Genomic DNA, 26,146 nt, shown 5'->3' with positions numbered 1-26,146 from the left:
GCACAAAATGCTGGAAAAACTCAAGAGGTCAGGCAGCATCTATGGTAAGGAATATAACAGCCAACATTTCTGGCAAGATCCTTCATCAAGTCTTAGCTCAAAGTGTCGACTGTTTATTCAAAGGTTCATTTATTATCGAAGTATACAACCCTGAAATTCTTCTTCTCCACAGAGAGCCACAGAACCCAGAAAGAAAAGAATGACAGCACTATCATCAGCCACCAAAATCTCCCATCTCTACACAAAAAAATGAACAAAAAAGGAATAGGCACATCGACCCCCAACTCCCCTCCCATCGACACTCAAATCCCCTCCCCCGCAACAATTAAATGAGAATGATCGAGCGAACAACACAGAATATAAAAACTATAAGACTGAAAAAAAGTCCACAGTCCAAGTCCATATCCAAAACACAGAAAACCTGGGTAACATTCTCTGGGCCCAGCGGCAGCTTCACTCTCCAGCAGCAAAACAATCCCACCAGCAAACAAAAGGCAGGATTCCCTCTCCAGCTGCAGAGTGATCCCAACAATGATCAAAAGGCAGTCTCCCCTCTACGGTTGCAGAGCGATCCCACTAGTGATCAAAAGGCAGTCTCCCCTCTCTATAGCAGCAGAGTGATCCCCCAGCGATCAAAAGGTAAGCAGCTGGTGCTCACCTATCACATTCGCCTCAATGTTTCAATCTCCCTCATCACTTTAATCGGTGAACAATGGAAGTTTATTCATTTCCACGGATGCTACCTGACCTGCTGAGTTCTTCCAGCATTTTGTGTGGGTTGCCCGGCATTTCCAGCATCTCTTGTGTTTGCCTGCAATTCACTTTCTCTGTAACTGTAACACTTTATTAGCCAATTTCATTTCCCTTTATTCTCACGTGTTTATCCAGCTTCCACCTTAAATACAATCTCTGCTGATCTCTTTACTTACACCACTTTCTCCTGAATTCTCCATTCCTTTGTCACCCTCTTCCTTATCCTTTAGCTCTTCCCAATACCAGAAGCAAAGTTGCCCTCTCAGGACCAATCAGAACCCTTCAGAGTTGTACAGCCTCCAATCAGTGCCTACCTTTGCCATTTGGATCACGTTTGGGAACTCAATCAGGCAGGATATGGGGATGACATCCTGGTACGTTTTGCATTTGGTTCTGCAGAGAAAATCTGGAAGTTAATAATCACATCCATGCCAAGAGTGTTTGCCAAACACTTTTCAATTAAATCTTTATAAACCAGATAAATGAATGTGTCATTACAAAATTCTCAGGAAGATTAGAACTCGTGTGCCTAGTTTCACTTTATGGACATACAATCAAACTATGCATATAAGCTATCTTCTTTCTTTTTTTTCAAATCTTTTTATTGTATATATATATATATATATATATATATATGTGTGAAAAATAACATGAGTACATTGAAGTAACAACACTTACAATGCCTCAAAAAAAACCCATCATCTTAAAGATTGAAAACAAAATTTTGTGATAACCAAAAAAAAACCCACTAAGCAGGAAAGTGAGAAAAAAGAGAACCCATTAGGTGTACAACCCCGGAGCCATGCGTCATACAAAAAGCTTCTAAAAATAAACATCAAACCGCCAGCAAGAAAAGAAAATATACCAAAAGAGTTTACAATTAGATCGTGGAAAAATTATATCAATTAACTCAAATGATAATAACGAGCAAATAAGCCCCATCTTTTCTCAAAATCAAATAAAGGTTCAAAGGTTCGACTTCTAATTTTCTCCAAACTAAGACATAGCATCACTTGAGAGAACCATTGTGACAAAGTGGGAGCTGATGTATCCTTCCACTTCAACAAAACTAGTGTACAGGAAGTTACATTAAACATATTGAATCTTGAATATTTAACTATATGTTATATATGCTCTTTATGCCAACCTGTATATACTGTATTATTTTATCTGAAGTATGTGATTCATGTATTGTTTTACACCTTGGCCCCAGAGAAACAATATTTCATTAAGCTGTATACACGTGTACTGGCGAATGACAATAAACTCGAACTTGAAGGACGAGGGCTTCAAAACAACTGAGAGGTCTAACTCCCACTCACTGACCTACCTTAGCAAGAGGCGGAGGTGCTCCTGGTCACCAATAATGTCATACTTGAGGGAAAAGACCAGGTGACCCAGAACGTTGTCAATGCAATAATAATTGAAATGTTCCTGAGGAAGGAAATGACCACATTAGATATTCACAAGGAAATCTTGTGCTCTTTATTCTTCACAGCGTAGGAGGATGAGAGGTGATTTCATGCAAGTTTATAAAATCATGAGGGGTATGGATAAGTTGATTGTTATTGGCTAGCGAGCCCAAAACAGGACATCACCACAGCGTAGCGGTTAGTGTGATGCTATTACAGCTCAGGGCGTCAGAGTTCGGTTCAATTCCGATGCCATATATCAGGAGTTTGTACATCCTCCCCATGAAACACGTGGGCTTCCTCCGAGTGCTCTGGTTTCCACCCACAGCCCAAGGGCGTACCGTTTAGTAGGTCAATCAGTCAGTGTAAATTGTCCTATGATTAGGCTAGGGTTGAGTTGGAGAACAAGCAGAAGTAAATCAAGGCAACTGGACTTGCTGTGTTGTCTAGACGATGGCTCGATACTCATCGGAGAGGCCTTGTCGGTTCTAATCCATGGTAGGTAGTTTTCCAGCTTATAAACTCTGAGTTGTTTGAAGGTATAGCAATCACATGAAGATTGTTAAGACTCATAAAGGTAATGAGAGGGTCATCAGTCTTATCTTTGCATGAATGGACTGTTGTGGAGACGCCGGTATAGAGATGTTAGGACTGCATTATAAGCAGCTGTCAAACTGGAAAACACATCCCTGAACAGAGGGGGTAAGGTACGACAGCTACTCACAATGCAGTCCTAACATCTCCAACCCAGCGCCTCCTCAACACTCACACCTCCATTCACGCAAAGATAAGATTAATGACCCTCTTATTACCTCTACAGCTCTTAACGATCTTCATGTGATTGCTATACATTTAAACAACTCAGAGTATAAACTGGAAAACTCCCCACCATGGATCAGAACTGAAGAAGCCTCTCAGATGAGAGGAAAGCGTCGTCTGGACAACACAGCAAAGTCCAGTTGCCTTGATTTTCTACTGCTTGATATACAATGACCTGGATAACTGAGAACCTTCACAGACATTAAATAGGAGAGTTGATGGGCAGTGCAGTTTGCTGTATCTCTAAATAAATAAATCAAATGATCCAATGAGCCAGCCAGCATAGGGTACGGGAGATACAGAGATGACAAAGGCTGGGATATGGAACAACAAATAATCTATTGGCCAAACTCAGCAGGGTGAGCAGGTAATGCTCCGCCTGCAGATTGTCTAATGTTGCCCAGGATTTCCCTCCAACTCCTGTTCAGCACATCCCACAATAAACAGTGGCAACTACTATCACAAGCTGCTTCTGATCATGTTTTTTAGAATCAGAATTAAAATCAGGTTTAATATCACTGGCATATGTTGTAAAAGTTCTTGTTTTGCAGCAGTGGTACATTGTAATACATAACAAAAAGGTATAAAATTACAATAAGAAATTAAGTTGTGCAAAAAAGAGCAAATAGATAGTTTTGGGTTAATTGTCAGAAATCTGATGGCAGAGGGGAAGAAGCAGTTCCTAAATTGTTGAGTGTGTGTCTTCAGGCTCCTGTACCTCCTCCCTGATGGTAGCAATGAGAAGAGGGTATGTCCTGGGCTACTGGGGTCTTTAATGATGGACGCTGCCTACTTTAGACATTGCCTTTTGATTATGTCCTTGATGCTGAGGAGGCTAGTGAACATGATGGAGTTGGCTGTGTTTGAAACTTACTGCAGTTCCTTTTTGGATTTCTGGTCCTTCTGATGTTCTCACAATGACAGAACCAACACTGCCAAAGATGCAGATGTCAGTTTTTAAAAGGAACAAACTCATGGAGAGAAAGAGAAGAGACGGCAGGTGTTGGAATCAGGAGCCACAAACAATCTGCCTGAGGAACTCAGTAGGTCGAGCAGCATCTAAGGAAATGTTGATTTTTCGGGTATGGATCCTTCATCAGTTCTGATGCAGGATCTAGATCTGATATGTTAATAATTCCTCTTCCTCCACAGATGCTGCCTGACCCACTGAGTTTTTTTTTGCACCATCTCATTGAATGACTAAGTGGGTTTGATGCTGTTTCCAGTGAGTGCTGACCTGATATGGATCAGGGACCTCCAGAACGCGGTAGGGTAGCGCAGTATTTAGTGTAATGCTATTACAGCGCCAGTGACCCGGGTTCAATGTTGCCGCCGCCTTAGAAATTTGAATGTTCTCCCTGTGACCGCGTAGCTTTCCACTGGCTGCTCCAGTTCCTTCCACATCGCAAGGATGTACAGAATGGGGTTAGTAAATTGTGGCTGTGATATTTTGACACTGGAAGCATGGTGGCATTTGTGAGCTGCCTCCAGAAAATCCTCGGACTGTTGGTTGTTGATGCAAATGATGCATTTCACTCTATATTTTGATGTTTCGCTATATCATCATCAGCATTGTGTACCGTGCCTTATGATCAAGGGGGCTAAGCAGGTGCTACACCTTGCCCAAGGGTGACCGCAGGCTAGCAGAGGGAAGGAGCACCTTACATCTCCTTTGGTGGAGATGTATCTCCACCCTGCCACCCTAATAATAAGAATAAATAATTAATAAACAATATTGGGAACTTGAGTTAGATGTAATTTAATTTAAATGTAATTAGTGTAATATAGATGCAAGTTATTTTGTAATTTATAGAAAATTTATATGTTGCTGCCTCAAAACAACAAAATTCACAACGTATGTACATCGGTGTTAATAAACTTGATTTTGATCCACGTTATTGAAGCTGAAATGATCTACTGTCTAAGCTAGAGAGAGCCCATACCTTTCCCAGGAAGTGTTTCCTGTAGAGTTTGGCGATTGAGTTGCACTCCAGCTTGTGTTTGGAAGGGGGCGATGAAACCCGCTCTGTCTCAGGAGAACTTGTGACGTCGTGGTTAGTCCCCTCGATCCAGTAGCCACCAAACTGAGGGAGGAGGATGATTGGGAAAGGTGGCTCGCGCTGCAGGACCTGTCAGGTACACAGATGCAAAGACAGAAACAAAACGTAAACAGAAGCTCCTTAGGAGATGACACAAACTCAAGAGGGCTGTGGAGGCCAAGTCATTGGGTGCATTTAAAGCAGAAGTTCTTCATTAGTTAGGGTGTCAAATATTACGGGGAGAAGGCAGGAGAATGGGGTTGAGCGGGAAAATAAATCAGCCATGATGGAATGGTGGAGCAGACTTGATAGGCCAGATGGCCTAATTCTATTCCTGTATCTTATGGTCTAAGGTCACATCCATCATGAAGGACCCTCACTATCCAGAACTTGCCCACGTCTTGTTACTACCAGCAGGGAGGTGGTGCAGGAGCATGAAGGCCCACACTGAATGCTTTAGGAACAGCTTCTTCCCCTCCGCCATCAGATCTCTGAACGCAAATGAGCCCAAGAACACTAACTCACTATTTTGCTGTCACATTTGCATCTTAAAATATATTTCTTATTGTAATTTATAGTAACTTTAACACCATAAGACAAAGAGCAGAATTAGGCCATTTGGCCCATCGAGTCTGCTCCACCATTCCATCATGGCTGATTTATTTTCCCTCTCAACCCCATTCTCCTGCCTTCTCCCTGTAACTTTTGATGTCCTGACTAATCAGGAACCAATCAACCTCCACTTCAAATGAACTCAATGGCTTGGCCCCCACAGCTGTCTGTGGCAATGAATTCCACACATTCACCACCCTCTGGCTAAAGAAATTCCTCCTCATCTCTGTTCTAAGATTTAATTTTAATGTATTGCACTGTTACAGCTGCCACAAAACAACAGATTTCACAACATAAGCCAGTGGGAATAAACCTGCTTCTGATTCAGATTCTGAGTTCAAATACTGAATTTGTGTGAAGGGTCAATTACAAGAGTCATCTGCTCCTGACATTAGGACTACTCTTTACATTAAAGATGCAATACCTGTGTAAACGTAGTGACATTCATGAGACTGAGAGACCAGAAATATTCTCCTGAGGATTTAGAGGCCAGGGGACTCAAATTTGTTTCCAGATGTTGAAGAAATGCTTGTTATTGGAGAGGGTCCAGAGGGAGTTCACGAGTAGGATCCAGAGAATGTACGAGGAGCGTTTTATGGCTCTGAGCCTCTTCTTGCTGTAGTTTAGAAGAATGAGGGGGGGATCTCATTGAAACCTACCGAATATTGAAAGGTTTAGATACAGTGGATGTGGAGAGGATGTTTCCTATAGTGTTGAGACTAGGACCAGAGGGCACAGCCTGAGAATAGAGGGACATCCATTTAGAACAGAGATGAGGTAGAATTTCTTTAGGCAGAGGGTGGTGAATCTGTGGAATTCATTGCCACAGATGGCTGTGGAGGCCAAGTTATTGAATACATTTAAGGCGCAGGTTGATAGGTTCTTGATTAATCCGGTGTCAAAGGTAACAGGAAGGCAAGAAATAGGGTTGAATGAGATGATAAATCAGCCATGATGGAATGGCAGAGCAAAATCAATGGGCTAAATGGCCTAATTCTGTTCCTATCTTTTATGGTCTTATGATCATTAGATATGCTAGTCATTACCTCCTGGTCAGGAAATGAAATCTGAAGGTCGTACCTCATGAACACTGGGGTACGGAATATAATCTTCTTCAGTCTGTAAGAGAAGAGATGAAACCATTTTGTTACACCATCATTTATGAATTCTGCAAAACATTTCAAGCGCTTTGGTTTGGGTTGGGGTTTTTGGGAGTAACAGCAACGAAGCTAACCGCAAATCTCAAAAGGAAGTTTTGCCAAGATTCCCCTCCAGGAAATCCCCACAAGATAATCACCATTTTATATCCAAGTCTGAAAAAGCCTTTGTAATGTGATGTACTTCAGTACTAACTGAGGAACTGAGTGGGGATGTAAGTCAGGAAGGTTTCCATAAACAGCAACACTGGAAACATGGGCAATAACTGCTATCGGTGATTCCCTCCAACATCAGATTTCTGAATGGACAATGAATATTTTTTCGCTCTACTTGTACAGTATTTATTTAATTTAATCTTTTACAGATACACTTCTTGCGATTTATAGATTTTTAATATTGTTATATATTGCACTATACTGTTGCCATAAAATAACAAATTTCTCAACTTACGTCAATGATATTAAATCTAAATCTGATTCAACAGTGCTCTGTTGTTCGCAATCTTTGTTATCGCATTCACGGTCCGACAGTTGGAGCTGCAGCTCGATGACCTTTGGTACATACAGGAAACTGAGGAGGTGACAGACAGTGGCTACAGGGAGGTAGTCAGCCCCGAAGCTGAAGGAGGCAGGTACTTGGGTGACCATCAGGAGAGGAAAGGAAGCTGGCAGCCAGAACTGAGTACCCCTGTGACAGTTCCTCTCAAAAATACCTATATCACTTTGGATACTGCTGGGGGGGGGGGGGCTGGGGGGAGGAGGGGAAACGACCTACCAGGTGGAGCTGGAACCCGAGCAGCCAAGTCTCTGGAATTGAGTCCGGCAGGGGAGGGGCCGGAAGAGGACAGGGAATTCAATAACTAGAGAAGTGGACACAAAATTCTGTGGACATGAAAGAGACTGCCGGATGACATTTTGCCTCCCCAGTGCCAGGGTCGGGGATGTCTCAGATTTGGTCCATAGCATTCTAAAAGGCGAGAGTGAGCAGCCAAAAGTTATGATACATATTGGTACCAACAACATACTGTGGGGTAGGAATAGGGAGGAGGTCCTGAAGAGAGCATATAGAGAATTAGGTGGAAGGCTGAAAAGCAGGACCCCCAGGGTATTAATCTCTGGCTCTGCCTGTACCATTTGCCAGCGAGAGTAGATGATCTGGCAGATGAATGCGTGGCTGAGGAATTGGTGCGGGGTTCAGAATAATAGATCACTGGGATCTCTTCTGGGGGAGGTATGACCTGTACAGAAGGGATGGGTTACACCTGAACCCGAGGGTGACCAATATCCTTGTGGTCTGGTTTGCTAGAGCTGTGGGGAGGGTTTAAACTAATTTGGCAAGGGAATGGGAACTGGATTGATAGGGCAGAGGATGGGGCAGCTGGTATGGAACTAGCGTTGTGAGTAGCGAGACTGAGGAAGTGAGATGAGTGGCAATGTAAAAGGGGGACAAAATCAGAAAGGGTGATAAATACAGGACTGAAGGTGTTATATTTGCATGCACACAGTATACAAAGTAAGGTAGTTGATCTTGTTGTACAGTTAGAGATTGGCAGGTAAAACACTGTGGCAATTTCTGAGTCATGGAGAAGATCACAGTTGGGAGATTAAAATCCAAGGATACCCATTGTATCAAAAGGACAGGGAGGTAGGTGGAAAGGGTGGGGATTGGTAATAAAATGAAAGCAAATCGTTAGAAAGATGTTGCATAGGATCAGAAGATGTAGAATCCTTATGGATAGAGTTAAGAAACTGTGAGGGTAAAAAGACCCTGGTGGGAGTTATATACAGGCCTCTAAACCATAGCCAGGATGTGGGCTACAAATTACAAAGGCAGATGGAAATCACACGTCAAAAGGGAAATGCTACAATAGTTATGGGGGAATTTCAATATGCAGGTAGATTGGGGAAATCAGGATGGTGCCGGATCCTGAGAGAGAGAATTTGTAGAATGCCAACAGGATGGCTTTTTAGAGCAGCTTGTTGTTAAACCCACTAGGGGAAAGGCTATACTTGTTTGGGTATTGTCTATTGAAGCAGATTTGATTAGGGAGCTCAAGGTAAGGGAACCCTTAGGAGACAGTGATCATAATATGATAGACTTCGTCCTGCAATTTGAGAGATGTATCAGTATTACAGTTGAGTAAAGGGATTTACACAAGCACGAGAGAGAAGCTGGCCAAAATTGATTGGAAGGGAACACTAGCAGGAATGGTAGCAGAACAGCAATGGTTGGAGCTGCTGGGAGCAATTCGGAAGGCACAGGATAGATACATCCCAAAGAAGTGGGAGGATTCCAAAGGGAGGATGATGCACATGTGGCTGTCAAGCACAGTCAGAAACAACATAAAAGCCAAAGAGAGGGCACATGATGGATCAAAAATTAGAGGGAAATTAGAGAATTGAGGATCTTTTAAAACCAACAGAGGGAAACTGAAAAAACCATTAGGATGGGAAAGATAAAATATGAAGGTAAGCTAGCCAATAATATCAAAGAGGATACCATAATATTTCTTCAGATATATAAAGAGCAAAAGAGAGGCGAGAGTGGATATTGGACCACTGGAAAATGACGCTGGAGAGGTAGTAATGGGAGACAAGGAAATGTGGACAAACTAAATAAGTAGTTTGCATCTGTCTTCACTGTGGAAGACACTAGCAAAATGCTGGAGGGTTGAGAGCGTTAGGGTGTAGTAGTGCATGCAATTGCTATTACTTGGGGGAAGGTGCTTGGAATGCAGAAAGGTCTGAAGGCAGATTGTCACCTACACCAGATGGGCTATACACTAAGGTTCTGAAAATGGTAGCTGAAGAGATTATGAACATGTTAGTAATGATCATTTAAGAATCACTAGATTCTGAAATGGTTTTTGGAAGACTGGAAATTTGCAAATGTCACTGCGGTCTTCAAGAACGGAGAGGGGCAGAAGAACGGAAATTAGCCAGTTAGACTGACTTCAGTGGTTGGAAAGGTGTTGGAGATGATTATTCAGGATGAGGTCTCAGGGTACTTGGAGGCACATGACAAAATAGGCCATAGTCAGCATGGTTTCCTGAAGGAAAAATCTTGCCTGACAAATCTGTTGGAATTCTTTGAGGAAATAACAAGCAGGATAGACAAAGGAGAGTCAGTGGATGTTGCGTACTTGGATTTTCAGAAGGCCTTTGACAAGGTGCCACACATGAGGCTGCTTAATAAATTACAGGAAAGGTACTAGCATGGATAAAGCAGTGGCTGATTGGCAGGAGACAAAGAGTGGGAATAAAGGGAGCCTTTTCTGATTGGCTGCCAGTGACTACAGGGGTTGGTGTCGGCACTTTTCATGTTGTATGTCAATGATTTAGACATCGGAATTACGCAAACACGAGGAATTCTGCAGATGCTGGAAATTCAAGCAACACCCATCAAAGTTGCTGGTGAACGCAGCAGGCCAGGCAGCATCTCTAGGAAGAGGTACAGTCGATGTTTCGGGCCGAGACGTCAGAAGTGGAAACATGATGGCCAATTCCTGAAGACTGGAGACACGTTGGAGGACTGTCTGTGTGTGTGTGTGTGTGTGTGTGTGTGTGTGTGTGTGGAAGAGAGGTTTGGAGGGAGGAAGGGGGCTGTTGTTGTTCTGTTGCTTGCTGCGCTCTGACGACCAGGCCCAGCTCCAGGCCTTCACGTGAGGTTGATCTACTAAGCCCAGCAGAACCACTTCTACTGACAGAAGAGAGGGCAAAGGCGGGTTACTGGTGCCTTACAATCAGTCACTTCAGGCAGATAGGGCTCACCAGTTGTGGTTGGCAGCTCATCTAGGAGAAGGAAAACTCTGATCTCAAACCCCTGCTGCCTTGCGGCTACACCCACTCTTAGGGAAGGTTTCAGGAGCAAACCCAGAGAATAAATGTGGAGCTGGAATCCTTAAGGCTGCTGATACCAAAGTGTATCGGTCTCTGCCGTTCCTTTGGGTTTGTCAGCCGCGTGGTGGCGGGGGGTGGGGGGGAGGAGCCTGGTGCACGGGCAACAGCTTGCTCTCCACACGGTACTGCCCTGGTTCGTGCACATGTAGACAGATAGGACGCAAAATCCATGGTCGACCCGACTGGTGGAGGCCACCAGCACAGACGACATGAAAAAGTAAAGAAAGCTTTGTAAGGAGCTGGCAAGACCAGATCTTTGAAGAGTTGAGTAGAGTGGCAGGAGATGGAATTTAATCTGGACAAGTGTGAGATGATGCACGTTACGAGATCCAATTGTGGTTGGACATACAAAGTAAATGGCAGGAACCTTGGGGAGGTTGGGGTGAAAGCCTGTAAATTATTGCAGGTGGAGACCCAGGTGGTGGATGTAGGTTTCGTTGTAACATTTAAGAGAAGTTTGGATGGGTACAGGGATGGAGGGGGTACAGAGGGATATAATCCACGTATAGGTAGAAGGAACCAGTCTGAAGATCAGGTCAGCATGGATTAGATGGGCCAAAGGGCCTGTTTCTGTGCTGTATGACCCTAGATGCAAAATGGCACCTGGTCAAATCTAAGCATCAACTTGCAGGGAGGGAAATCATGTGAGATAGGAAGACGGTTAGAAAGGTACATAAATATTAATGGGGAATCTGAGTTCTTCACTCGGGGAGGGTAGGGGTGGAGAGAGTGTGGAATGAACTGGCAGCAGAAGTGGTGGATAACGGGTTCATTTGTAAGATTCAAGAGAAGTTTAGACAAGTACATGAATGGGAGGAGTATGGAGGGCTATGGTCCAGATGTGGGTCAATGGGATCAGGCACAGACTAGATGGGCTGAATGGTTAACATAGGAAGAGCTTCTGATGGCTCAGGGCTTGTACTTACTGCTGTTTAGAAGAATGAAGGGGATCTCACTGAAACCTATCAAAAATTGGAAGGCCCAGATAGAGTGGATGTGGAGAAGATATTTCCTACAGTCTGGGAGAATAAGACCAGAGGGAACAGCCTCAGAACAGAGCCTTAGAACAGAGATGAGGAGGAATTTCTTCAGCCAGAATGTGGTGAATCTGTGGAATTCATTGCCACAGGAGGCTGTGGAGGCCAAGTCATTGGGTATATTTAAAGCAACACACACAAAAATTGCTGGTGAACGCAGCATCTATAGAAAGAGGTACAGTTGACGTTTCAGGCCGAGACCCTTCGTCAGGACTAACTGAAAGAAGAGATTTAAAGCAGAGGTTGATAGGTTCTTGATTAGTAAGGGAGTGAAAGATTAGGGGGAGAAAGCAGGAGAATAGGGTTGGGAGGGACAATAAATCAGCCATGATGGAACGGTGTAGCAGACTTAATGGGCTGAATGGCCTAATTCTGCTCCTGCTGAATGTCTTATGGTCATATAAAGGGCTTGTTTCCCTGTTTCTGTGTTGTAGAGCTCTATGTCACTGGGACTCCAAGCAATTACCTTTACTGGCACAGAGATTGGATCACTCTTACATGCCAAGACTTGAATAGCACATTGGGGTTGAGCCAGGCACAGACTGAGGGGAAGGGATTCTAGCACAGTCTAACCAACCTTGCACTCCCAGGTGTCAATCCATGGTCCCTAATCCCAGACAGCAAACCCTCCACCTCTTCCCCAACCTGTCACAGCTGCTTCCTCTGACATCGAGGAGCTTGAACACACACTAGCCAATTCTTAACCCTACCACCTTGTCTTTGAATACTCTGGAGTTATCGCGAGAAGAGTTTGAGCAGAAACGTCAGTGGACGGCACGTACTTTAAGAGGCGGTGGAAGAGAGCATCTCTGTTCGTCCATTCTGCATCCCTAGATGGTCACGTTGCACGAGCAGGAAGCGAGGGAGAGAGAAAGAACATTACATCAATAACGTACAAACACCAAACAGTAGGCAAATCTCTTCCTAGTCAAATCTATGCTTTGCATTCGTAATCAGCAGTGGTTACAACAGACACAAAAGGATCGTTTTACATCAGGGTCACAATGGGTGAAGGGTGTGCCCCACACACTATAGAGGACGGAGGTTCCATTGAGAGCAAACTAACAGGGCATTGGGTTCAGACCAGCCCAGTACCAGGGGACCTGAGACTACCCTTTTCAGCAGCATTTACGTGCACGTGCTATGCTTCGAGGTCTCAAAAAGACGGCATCCGTCATTAAGCACAGCCACAACCCAGGATGTGTCCATTACTCATCACCACCATCAGGGAGGAGTCAAAGGAGCCTCAAAAGGCTCTCTCAACATTTCAGCAACAGCTTCTTCCTCTCCGACATCAGATTTCTGAATGGACATTTACACGATTGCTTTCTTTTTGCACTATTTAATTTAATTTATATATAATTGTAAATTATACTTTTTCTTTTATTATTATGTATTGCAATGTACTACTGCTACAAAAGAAGAAATTTCCTGAATATAACAGTGATATTAAACCTGATTCTGTTGTCTTGGATCCAAAAGTTCTTTGAAAGTCAAGAATGGGGTATAAAACTTGTTGCTTACGATTGTTTCATTAAGTGATACAAAAGTGGGAAATGAACATGAAGGAGGAGCCCGGAAAACAAGGAAAAGACAACAGAAAAAGCAGTTCAGAAACTAGAGAAAATCTGCAGATGCTGGAAATCCGAGCAACACACACAAAATGCTGGAGGAACTCAGCAGGCCAGGCAGCATCTATGGAAAAAAGTACAGCTGACGTTTTGGGCCGAGACCCTTCGGCAGGAAGAAGCAGATGTGATTGTCCCTTATTCGGACTGGAGATAATCACATTCCAATGATAAAAATGAACCCATAAAATACCCAGATTCAATGGTGAGACACCTGCTGAAGAAAACTATGCTTCTGGGAAAATGCAGAAGAGACTGTTCTGTAATTTCTGGAAAATTCTCAGAACAGTTACATGTAGGGAATTATAGGTGAATATATAATGTACAAGTAGGCAAAGGAAAGTTAAGCTACAAGAAACGTAACAATTTTACACTCACTCCAACAGTTGCTAAGTAGAGGTGGGTTTGACGCGGGAGGATCAAGTTTGAATTTGAGATTTTGTCATCCGACTGCACGTATGTACAAGCAAAGGAAACAATGTTCCTCTGGACCATGGTGCACCCACAAAACTTATATCACACACAGCACATTATACACAGTATCGTCATAAATAAGTCAATAAAACATAATTCAAAACACATGAGATGCACAGAATAGGTAAACAGTAAACATCTCACTGTCCTAGTGATGAGAACTTGGTGGTGGCAGGGTAATCATTAGTCTCACAGCCTGAGTGAGGAAGCTGTTACCCAGTGTGTCAGTCCTAGTCCTGGAATTCTGGTACATCCTTCCTGACGCAGTGGGTCAAAGAGATTGTGGGACGGGTGGTAGGGATCCTCAACAATGAATCAGGGCCTTCGTCTGTAATGCTCCTGGCAAATGTCACAAACGGTTGGGGGGAGAGTTGGAGAACCTCCCAGTTGCCGATCACCATCAGGAGAAACACTTCTGCTGCCTCTGATTGTAAGATGGTCTCTGCGTTCCATCAGCTCCATGCAGCTGATTTACCTGCTTGTCCAGGTCAGCGGGAAAGGTCAATGCCTGCAGTCTACCATCACTGCAGGACTTGTTTGCGTCCAGTACAAAGAAACAGACTGGAAATACCACTGCGGACACTACCCACCCTGCAAACTGCCTTTTCCCAAAGCTCCCTTCTGGAAAGCATTATAGGGCTAATAAAACAAAAATTTCACACCGTCTTAAAAGTTTCATCCACCGGAAAGTTAATCTGATTAATCATTCCAGTTAGGCCTCCCCGCCCCCCCAATCCCCTTTATCTATGACCCTTGTCACTGAACTGTAAACACTTTAAATCGATTTTTATAATCTGTTCACATTGTAAATACCTGCTGGTATTTACGTGTTTATGCACATTTTCTTCCATATCCGTCCTTAACCTCTAACTTTGGGATGGCGCGGTGAATTGGCACAACACTCTACAGTATAAGCAACCCAGGCTCAGTCCTCGCCTCGGCCTGTAAGGTGCTCGCACATTCTCCCTGCGATTGCGCGGGTTTCCCCTGGGTGCCCTGGTTTCCACCCACATTTCAAAGATGTACCAGCTGGGAGGCTAATGGTTTGCTGTAAATGGTCCCGTGATGAGGCTAGGATTATTAAACTGGATGATTGCTGGACGGTGTGGCTTGAAGGATCAGAAGGGCCTACTCCATGCTGCATGCCAATCAACACCAATTTAAAAACTTCCATCCTGCTCCCATGCCTATGGTCTTATTTTTTACGTAATTCTTTATTCTTTATAATTGTTGAATGTTGTTTCAGGTTGCATGTCATGTCAACACACCACAGCAAATTCCTAATAAATGAGACATAGGAGCAAAATCCGGCCATTCGGCCTATTGAGTTTGCTCCACCACCTATCATGGCCAATTTATTATTTCTCTCAACTCCATTCTCCTGCCTTCTCCCTTTAACCTCTGATGTCCTTACTAATCACGAACCTATAAATCTCTGCTTTAAATATATCCAGTGACTTGGTCTCCACAGCGGTCTGTGACAATGAATTCCACAGATTCACAACCCTCTATTTCTCTCATCTCTGTTCTAAAGGGTCATCCTTGTATTCTGGGGCTGTGCCCTCTGTCCTAGACTCTCCCATAGGAAACGTCCTCTCCATGTCCGCTCTATCTAGGTCTTTCAATATTTGATAGGTTTCAATGAGATCAATTCACTCTTGGCCTATTCCACAGGGCATGCCCTGACCTCTGCCCCAAAAGATAATATGGAACCTCACTCTTAACCCCATTAAACTTAACATCCTCTTCCATTTCAACTCCTTCTGAGGTCAATCATACTCTCCCCCTCACCTTCTTCACACTCCCAACCAGCTCACTCCATCTCTACTTAACAATCAGTAAGGTCATATGGGTTGGTACCAGGTCCCCCTCAATAATAACAACACAACAACATCAACAAAACAACGGCAGCAAAACAGACCCATTCCCACCCATGCACACAGACAGGCTTCCAACCCCAGGGCAAGCCGTCTACCAACCTCCAACCACAGGGCAGGCCGTCCACCGACCTCCAACCCCAGGGCAAGCCGTCCGCCGACCTCTAATCCCAGGGCAGGCCGTCCGCCGACCTCCAATCCCAGGGCAGGCCGTCCGCCGACCTCCAACCCCAGGGCAGGCCGTCCGCCGACCTCCAACCCCAGGGCAGGCCGTCCGCCGACCTCCAACCCCAGGGCAGGCCGTCCGCCGACCTCCAGCCCCAGGGCAGGCCGTCCGCCGACCTCCAATCCCAGGGCAGGCCGTCCGTCGACCTCCAACCCCAGGGCAGGCCGTCCGCCGACCTCTAGCCTCAGACTGACTCTGTACCTCCAACCCCAAGAAAGGCTGACTCCGGGCCTCCAGCATCCATGTTGCACCATTAAAATCAGCTCAACTCATTTGCAGAGTAAGATGTACACAGTATTATAGGTGGATTGCAATTTTTTGTTCACTGAACTCTTTCTGAGGGGCTTTGGAGGCTTGTTGAGTAGATCAGAAGCCGTGGAACAGGAACAATGACCAACTAATCCTTAGTTCAATTTAAACATGACAATTAGCAGCACTGTGCTCTGAATATCATCAGGAGGTGAAAGTGGCAGAAAGACCCAGAGCCTGCCTGCACACGTCCTCTGCCTACTTGATGATTCTTGCAAAGGTTTTGAAACTCTTCGTCAGGGATGGCAAATGTGTTTGAGGGTGTGTGTCCAAATTCTAAAAAATTCTCTTGCATGCCATGATAATGCTGAGCGGAGATTATCGTTGATTATTGAAATACTATCAGTAACTGTGGACTATTTTAAGGAAAAAAGATTAGATCTGTTGTTTATTTACGTGTTTTCATTGTTTTACTATTAATATATGTATAACAGAGACAGACTGAAATAAATGAATCATTTTAGAAAAGCTTTTTAAAATTATTAATCTTTTAAAAATACAATTTAAAGATTGTTTCTAAATATTAATTGGCTGGTGCAGCTCGTTGGGCCAGAAGGACCTGTTACTGTGCTGTATCTCTAAATTCACAAAAAGTATTATCCAAGTCAAGTTTTTCAGCAACTGTCTGACTTGGGCCAAGCTGGCGTGAGATGCTTCCCATGAAAACATCTCACTGCTCTCGGGTTGTGAAAAATCATTCACTGCTTCATTTGGCATTGAAGATAATCGTTATGTATCTTTTTATTATGGGTGGGGTGTAAAAATCGATGGACTCCAGTGCATGCTGTGTGTCAACAAAACTTGTAAAAATTCGGAGTACATTTATTATCAAAGTGTGTATGTAGTATACAACCCTGAGATTCTTCTTCCCCCAGACAGCCACGAAACAAAGAAAACTATGAAACCCTTTCAAAGAAAAACATCAGACCTCCTGCTACCACATGCAAAAATAAAAACAATTTGCACAAGTGGCAAAAAAAGATGAGTGAGAAACACAGAACATAAAACTCCAATCCACAAAGTCAATGAAAGAGTCCAGGCAAATTCAGTTTAGCTCGGTTCAATCGGGTGCTGTGTCGTTCGTTGTCTGCAGGCCACCCCAAACAAAATCGCCCAAAATAGCAACCAAAAAAGGGAGCAGTCAGAAACCAGAAACACATCATGTTTCAAACACTTGTGACTTCTTGGGCACGCGTGCCAAAGGTTCGCCAGCCACACGAGATTTTCTGTAGTTCCGTACCTGCATCTTTTCAATCATTTCAAAGAAGTCTGTGTTCTGAAAGAGAAAAGGAAAGAACAGGCAGTCAGTTTGAGGGGAAGTAAAGCCCTAATGGAGAGACTGTATTGAGCAAGACACACACACAATGCTGATGGAACTCAGCCAGCCAGGCAGCATCTGTGGGGGGAAATATAGAGTCAACATTTCAGAAGTGCGTTGCTCAAGATTTTCAGCATCTACAGAATCTCGTGTGTTTTTGTTTTACTGCATTGGAGGTGACATCTGTGAGATTACACAGGAAACAGAACAATGCACATTGCTCCAACTGATGCTGGAATTGTTCAAATCCCACACCTTAGGCTTCAGCACAACATCTTTGGATGCTGTTCCAACATAAACACAAGAGATTCTGCAGATGCTCGAAATCCAGAGCAACACACGCAGAATGCTGGAGGAGCTCAGCAGGTCTGGCAGCATCTACGGAAAGGAATAAACAGTCAATGACTTGGGCCAAGTCCCTTCATTGTGTTCCCGAGGATTACGAGTGAGATGTCAAATTGAGGCCTTGTTCTCCCTGGACGTAAAAATTACACACCATGTTGAAGATCCGAATCCTGCTCAATATTTCTCTCAGAGCAGAAACCAGAATACTCACACAGTGTTTGTAATAGTAAAAAAAACACCAAGAGGTTCACCGGGGTCTCCCTCCCTATTTGTGACATTTATTGGGAGTGTTGCAGACAAAGGGCCCGAGTCATTGTTGAGGATCCCTGCCACCCATCCCACAAGCTCTTTGACCCACGATCATCAGCAAGGAGGTACAGGAGCATCAGGGCTAGGACTGACAGACTGGGTAACAGCTTCTTCCCTCAGCCTGTGAGAATAATGAATACCCCGTCACCACCGAGGTCTCGTCACTAGGGCAGTGAGCTGTTTACTGTTTACCCGCGCTGCACACTACATGCACAGGGAATTATATTTTATTTACTTGTGATAATATTTTGTTTTACGTGCTGTGTGTGATACATGGTTTGTGGGTGCACTGTGCTTTGGAGGAAGGCTGTTTCGTTTGGCTGGATATACGAGGGGTGATTGATAAGTTCGTGGCCTAAGGTAGAAGGAGTCAATTTTAGAAAACCTAGCACATTTATTTTTCAACATAGTCCCCTCCTACATTTACACACTTAGTCCAGCAGTCGTGGAACATTCGGATCGTGAAGCATACGGATCTTGGACCTCCAGAAAGTGTCCACAGATGGGTGATTGATAAGTTTGTGACCTAAGGTAAAAGGAGATGAGTTCTACAGCTCTCGTTACATGCACATGCAGGTCAACTCTCTGAGTGATTATGCAGATAACTCATCTCCTTCTATCTTAGGCCATGACCTTATCAATCAACCCTGATGAGTTATTAACTAAGTGTGTAAATGTAGGAGGGGACTATGTTGAAAAATAAATGTGCTAGGTTTTCTAAAATTGACTCATTCTACCTTAGGCCACAAACTTATCAATCACCCCTCGTATGTATAGTCAGATGACAATAAACTTGAACTTGAAGGAAGTGCTGAAAGTGAGGAATCCGGAGCAATGTGCACAAAGTGCTGGAGAAACTCAGCGGGTCAGTCAGCACCTGTGGAGGGAGATGGACAGCTGGTTTTAGGTTGAGATCATGTGACTGTACAGACCCTTTGGCCCACGATGTTGTACTGACCTTTTAACCTACTCTAAGATCAATCTAACCCTTCCCTCCACAAAGCCCTCTATTTTTCTATCTTCCATCTGCCTATCTAAGTGTCTCTTAAATATTCCTAATGTACCTGCCCCCATCACCACCGTGGTGGTGTGTCCCAGACACCCAGCAACATCCCCCCTATACTTTCCCCCAATCACCTTAAAATTATGCCCCCTTGTATTAATCATTTCCGTCCTGGGAAAAAGTCTCTGGCTGTACACTCAATCTATGTCTCTTATCATCTTGTACACCTCTATTAATTCACCTCTTACCTTTGTTCAATCCAAATAAAAAAGCTGCAACTTGCTCAAACTTTCCTTATAAGGTGTGCTTCACCAGGACTGCTGATAGCCCAAATGAAGGCCTTGACCCAAATGTCAACTGTCCATTTCCTTTGGCAAATGCTATCTGACCCACATGGAACAACTGTTCGTGGGAGTTTGTCGTGTTATCTACACTGTAGTTTTATCTTGTCTTACCAACGCTCCCAAACATGTTGGAATATCCTGAGGTGACAGAAATACTTTTAATGATGGGCCACGTTTTATAACTCAAGAGATCACGGTGGCGTAGCAGTTAGTGTGACACTATTACAGCTCGGGGTGTCGGAGTTCAGAGTTCAATTCCGGTGTGCTCTGTAAGCGGGATTCCTCCGGGTGCTCCGGTTTCCTCCCACATTCCAAAGATGTACCGGCAGGTAGGCTAATTGGTCATTGTAAGCTGTCCTGTGATTAGGCTCGGGTTAAATCGGTGGATTGCTGGACATCATGGTGTGAAGGTCTGAAGGGCCTGTTCGCTGCTATATCACGAGATAGGTAGATAGATAGACAGTCAGACAGACGGGGTCTGTTCCACCATGGTCTCTACCGCTAGCGTTTCTCTTACATTTTTTGTAAAAATTTACGCCTGAGCATTTTTATAGAACATTACAGCACAGTACAGACCCTTTGGCCCGCAATGTTGTGTCAATCTTTGAACCCAAGTTCAGCCAACCCTTCCCTCCTGCATCACCTTTCATTTGTCTTTCATCCTGAGCCTATTGAAGAGTTTCCTAAAAGTCCCAGTGTATCTGTCTCTACCACTAACCCTGGCAGGGCTTTCTTCAGATTATTTCTTCTTCTGACAAAGCTTCTGTGTTTGGCAGTGTCCCTCTTGCATCTGATCTCACAGATTCTTCTTGGCAATCTGACTCACATGCAGAAGAATGTAAGGAACCAGCAGCTGGAGGAAGTCTGGCCACTTGCTCTATTCGGTCACTTAAGATTTCAGATATAAGATTCAAGTTTACTTGACACGCATGCATACAGTGAAATGCATCGTTTGTGTTAACATCTAACGCACAGGAGGATGTGCTGGGGGCAGCCCACAAGTGTCACCACGCCAACGTAGCACCTCCACAATGTTCAGCAGAACACGACAACAAACAAAATAAAAACAGCAAAAACAAGGCCCATTCCTCCCTCCCACCTACGCATACACACAGTCCTTTATCCCCAGGACAGGGCTCAGCGGACACGGACTCGAGTCTGCAGACACCAGGCTTTGACAATCCCAGTGGACTCATGGAGAATTCCAGACTCTCAGCTGAGTTCAATGAGTTTATTCCAGACAGAATGTTCGGGACTTTTGAATATTAAGAGATTTGACTCCAAACCTGTAACGTTCAAAAGTCCATGACATCCTGTTTCGAATAAACTCATCAGCTGCAGCCTATGGGCTTCGACAGCTAGCCTTCTGATTTGTCCTCAGGCCAAGATCCCAGGACACGCTGCACACAACACTTGGCCTCGAACTCCGGTCTCACCGATTCACAAACCCTGGGAGTCAGCAGAACAGAAGTTTCATTCGGGGGTCACAACTGATCTTTCACCTCAGCAGCAGTTTCCTGCATTAAACACACATCCCTCAAAACCCTTAATGTTCAAAAGTCCCACAACATTTCTGTCTTTAGTAAGCTCAAGAACACAGACTTCGTGTCTTTCTTGGGCAGATCATTCCAAAAACAAATCCACTGTTCTCTGACTGTAGAAATCTGAGTTCTGAATAGCGAACTGTTTGCTTTGGGACTGTGAGCCCTGGTTCCAGACACCTCAGAGCTGGGTTAGGTGTCTGGAATCTGGAGAATAGTGGCTTGGCACAACTAGATGGGCCAAAGGGCCTACATCTGTGCTGTAGTGCTCTATGATGCAATAAACAGTCTGCTGTAAGAGCTTTGGGTGAGCGGAATCTGTTTGGAGAAAGGAATTATTGAATTTTTGGGTCGAGACCCTGTAAGGATATTTGCTGCACACCTCTGTCAATCAGCTAATTTCTTAACTTCTCACCACATCGATCATTCTTCTCCAGATATGAAGCTGTGAATCTTCCATCCGACCCACACAATCCCCATGCCAGGCTCTGAATATATTCCAATAATCAAATTAAATCAGGCTCCTTGGTTGTCAGACTGATTGTGTAGCTTCTGGACATTCGACTGAGGTACTCTCTCAGTCTGTGTGCTGCAACCTTATAGAATAACGTGGTGGGCAAAAGCCTTCCGCACAGGTGTGTGTATATAGCCAGAGTGCCTTCGACCTTGCCCACTGCTGCTGCCACAAAAAGAAACAAATGTCATGACATACGTGAGAGATGATAAACCTGATTCTGATCTGGGTTTCTGTTGTGGACTGAGAGTGGGAAGGGGGCAGGGAGAGGGGAATCATGGTTGGGAAAAGGGAAAGAGAGAGGGGAGGGAGTGGGAAGCACTCTGTAATGATCAATAAACCAATTGTTTGGAATCAAATGACATGGCCTGCTGTCTCAGGGCTGGGTGTGTCTGCACCCGCACCATCCCTTTGGCACTGCCACCTGTCCCACGCCCCTCCCGCGGTGCTCCACCCTCACCATCCCCAAAATCCTTTGCTCCCACCAGATGTACAAACTTGCTCCCCACTCCACGTTGACAAATACAGTACTGTGCAAACGGCTAAGGCATCCTAGTTATATACAGTATACAGTACGTGCCTAAAACTTTTGCACAGTACAGGTCTTTCAGACCACTGTGTTGGCCGGACTTTTAACCTACTCTATGATCAATCTAGTCCTTCCTACTTTCATAGTCCTCCATTTTTCCATCACCCATGTGCCTATCTAATAGGTTCTTAAATGTCCCTAATGTATCTGGCTGTGCAGGGCGTTCCACACACCCAACACTCTCTGTGAAACACCTAACTCTGATGTTCCACCCCCCTTTACTTTCCTCCAATCACCTTAAAATTATGCCCCCTCATATTAGCCATCTTCACCCTGGGAAGAAGTCTCTGGCTGTCCTCTTGATCTTTGCCTCTTATCATTTTGTACACGTCTATCATCTCACCTTTCATCCTCATTCGCTCCAGAGAGCAAAGCTGTGCCTCACTCAGCCTATCCTCGCTCATAAGACATGCTCTCGAGCCCAGGCAGCGCTCTGAGTGAGATGACTCCCTGTGGAACGAGAAGGATGAGGAACAGAGGGCAATACTGCTGAACATTGGGAGACTACACCAACACAGAGGATGTTAGTGAAACTCAGCAGTCAGGCAGCATGCATGGAAGGAAATGTGCTTCCCAGATTTTACAGACTTAAAAGGTTTTTCGAGATTAGCTCTATTTGTCATATGTACAAATTGGGTGGCAGGGTGGGGATACGTCTCTACCGAAGAAAGTGTAAGGCGCTCTTTCCCTCCGCTAGCCTGTAGGTCACCCTTGGGCAAGGTGTAGCACCTGCTCAGCCCCCCCGATCAGGGTCAGGTGAAGCCACGCGAGCAGGTGGTTGTATGAACAGATGGTGAATATCACAAGTACTGGTTATGTGACCACTGACGCCAGGCAGACAATGTCTGAAGAGTATTGATAATGGCTGGGGTCACCCATCTTGTAAAGACACTGCCCAGAAGGCGGCAAACCATTTCTGTAGAAAAATATGTCAAGGACAATCATGGTTAAAGACCATGATGGCCCAAGTCATAAGACATGGCACAAAATGACGATGTCATACGACACGTATTGATGATGATGATATGAAAACATCGAGACATACAGCGAAATGCATTGTTTGAGTCAACAGCCAACACAGTTCGAGGACGTAACGGGGGTAGCCGGAAAGTCACCGCACCGCTGGTGCCCACATGACATGTCCCCAACATTCAGCAAACACAACAGAGCACTGGAACAAAGGTCAACCAATATGAACTTTTGACCTTCCAGTCTGTCTCATAGGGCTCTTGCATTTGACATGTCCACCTGCAGTGCACCTTCTGTTTTGTGAGAGCTATAGACGGGGTGATGCACCCAGACTTTTCCCCAGGGCTGGGAAATCAAGAACTAGAGGGCACAGGTGGAAGGTGAGAGGGGAGAGATTTAATAGGAACATGAGGGATATCTTTTCCACCCTGACTGTGATCCTTATATGGAACAAGCTGCCAGAAAAAGTGGTTGAGGGAGACACAATGCCAACTTTTAAAAGGTACTTGGACAAGTACCTGGATAGGGAAGTCTACAGGAATATGGACAGGTACACCGATAGGAAAGGTTTAGACACTTTGATGAGGACGTGGATAGAGAAGGTTCAGACACTTGCATAGGGAAGGGTTAGACACTTGGACGGGGATGTGGGTAGGGAAGGGTTAGACACTTGGACGGGGACGTGGGTAGGGAAGGGTTAGACACTTGGACAGGGACATGGATACCCAAACACAAGAGATTTTGCAGATGTTAATAATGCTGCACTGATGGAAGAGTCTTGGTCCAAAAAAAAATCAACTGTTCATTCCCCTCCATAGATGCTGCCTGACCTGCTGAATTCCTCCAGCACCTTGTGTGTGTTGATTAATAAAAGTACCAATGCTCAGACCATTGGGGTGTGGGTATCCTCACTATGGTTCAATTGGTTTCTTGGGCAGGAGATTCAAGGGTGATGGCATCGCCTGAAGGCTCGAGGGTGGAGGGACCGCCTGGAGAGTCGAGGGTTGAGGGTGATGGCGTCGTCTGGAGATTTCAAGATGTTGAGATCATCTGGAGAATCGAGGGTGATTGAACTGTCTGGAGATTCAAGGGTGATGGGATTGTCTGGCGAATTGAGGTTGATGGCATAGTCTAGAGAATCGAGGGGCAATTATCTGCAGCCAGGTGCAAGGGACATCTGTGAGAGGAGAAAAATTAAGAGGAACAAGAAAACAGCTAACACAGCCAGTTCTGGTCCATGCCCTGGAGCTACAGCTTCACTTTGTTCTGCAAACTGACATAATGATCTGGTCTTTGTTCTGTTTTCTGCTTTTTTGCCTGTGTGAATGAGCAGGGCTTCCCTCCCTATTTCGACTGCACGTTTCATGAAGGATGAACTTCCCACTTGCACACAGACCCGTGAACCAAGTACACAGGGAACAGCCGATAAACAGGAGGCAAGTTTAAATTTCCCTTTTCTGCAATGTCTCCAAAAACACTTGGAGTTTTTTTTCTCCCACCACTTCCCAGCAGCAGCAGAAACTGCAGCTCAATCCCGGCCTAAGGCACTGTCTGTGTGGAGTGTGCACATTCTGTGATCTCATGGGCTTCCCCCGTCTGCTCTGGTTTCTTTCCACACCCCAATGATATGCGGGTTTGTACTTGGGAGATACAATGGCACAACTAGCCCCTCCAGCCTTACCTCGCAGTAACCCAACAAATTAAACCAGCCTCACCTCCCAGTAACACACCAAATTAAACCAGCCTCACCTCCCAGTAACACACCAAATTAAACCAACTCACCACCCAGTAACACACCAAATTAAACCAACTCACCTCCCAGTAACACACCAAATTAAACCAACTCACCTCGCAGCAACACACCAAATTAAACCAGCCTCACTTCCCAGTAACACACCAAATTAAACCAACTCATCTCCCAGTAACACACCAAATTTAACCAACTCATCTCCCAGTAACACACCAAATTAAACCAGCCTCACCTCCCAGTAACACACCAAATTAAACCAACTCACCACCCAGTAACACACCAAATTAAACCAACTCACCTCGCAGCAACACACCAAATTAAACCAGCCTCACCTCCCAGTAACACACCAAATTAAACCAGCCTCACCTCCCAGTAACACACCAAATTTAACCAACTCACCTCCCAGTAACACACCAAATTAAACCAACTCACCTCCCAGTAACACACCAAATTAAACCAACTCACCACCCAGTAACACACCAAATTAAACCAACTCACCTCCCAGTGACACACCAAATTAAACCAACTCACCTCCCAGTAACACACCAAATTAAACCAACTCACCTCGCATCAACACACCAAATTAAACCAGCCTCACCTCCCAGTAACACACCAAATTAAACCAGCCTCGCCTCCCAGTAACACACCAAATTTAACCAACTCACCTCCCAGTAACACACCAAATTAAACCAACTCACCTCCCAGTAACACACCAAATTAAACCAACTCACCACCCAGTAACACACCAAATTAAACCAACTCACCTCCCAGTAACACACCAAATTAAACCAACTCACCTCCCAGTAACACACCAAATTAAACCAGCCTCACCTCCCAGTAACACACCAAATTAAACCAACTCACCACCCAGTAACACACCAAATTAAACCAACTCACCTCCCAGTAACACACCAAATTAAACCAACTCACCTCGCAGCAACACACCAAATTAAACCAACTCACCACCCAGCAACACACCAATTAAACCAGCCTCACCTCCCAGTAACACACCAAATTAAACCAACTCGCCTCGCAGCAACACACCAAATTAAACCAACTCACCACCCAGCAACACACCAAATTAAACCAGCCTCACCTCCCAGTAACACACCAAATTAAACCAACTCACCTCCCAGTAACACACCAAATTAAACCAACTCACCTCCCAGTAACACACCAAATTAAACCTTAGCCTAATCACAAGACGATTTACAAAGACCA

General features: G+C 44.7%; 1 protein-coding gene across 18 annotated transcripts in view; it reads right to left on the bottom strand.

Moving 5' to 3' along the window:
• The window catches only part of rap1gapa (RAP1 GTPase activating protein a), a 473,779-nt gene that overhangs the window by 87,054 nt on the left and 360,579 nt on the right, over positions 1-26,146 (bottom strand). For 15 of the 18 annotated variants that reach the window (XM_063033337.1, XM_063033341.1, XM_063033326.1 and 12 more), the window contains 6 exons: positions 17,484-17,519; positions 12,512-12,559; positions 6,716-6,754; positions 4,928-5,113; positions 2,084-2,187; positions 1,068-1,146 (listed from right to left, as the gene is read on the bottom strand). In XM_063033337.1, the coding sequence (XP_062889407.1) occupies positions 1,068-1,146; positions 2,084-2,187; positions 4,928-5,113; positions 6,716-6,754; positions 12,512-12,559; positions 17,484-17,501 (474 nt within the window). In that variant the 5' untranslated portion in view covers positions 17,502-17,519. Of the gene's footprint in view, positions 1-1,067; positions 1,147-2,083; positions 2,188-4,927; positions 5,114-6,681; positions 6,755-12,511; positions 12,560-17,483; positions 17,520-21,518; positions 21,540-26,146 lie in introns of those variants that run through there. The other 3 variants (XM_063033335.1, XM_063033340.1, XM_063033325.1) reach the window with 3 other exon arrangements.

The sequence above is a fragment of the Mobula hypostoma genome, chromosome 25 (genome assembly GCF_963921235.1).
Source record: "Mobula hypostoma chromosome 25, sMobHyp1.1, whole genome shotgun sequence".
Lineage (NCBI taxonomy): Eukaryota > Metazoa > Chordata > Chondrichthyes > Myliobatiformes > Myliobatidae > Mobula > Mobula hypostoma.
The sequence above is the reverse complement of the archived record's forward strand: the minus strand, read 5'-3'. Positions and strand labels throughout refer to the sequence as shown.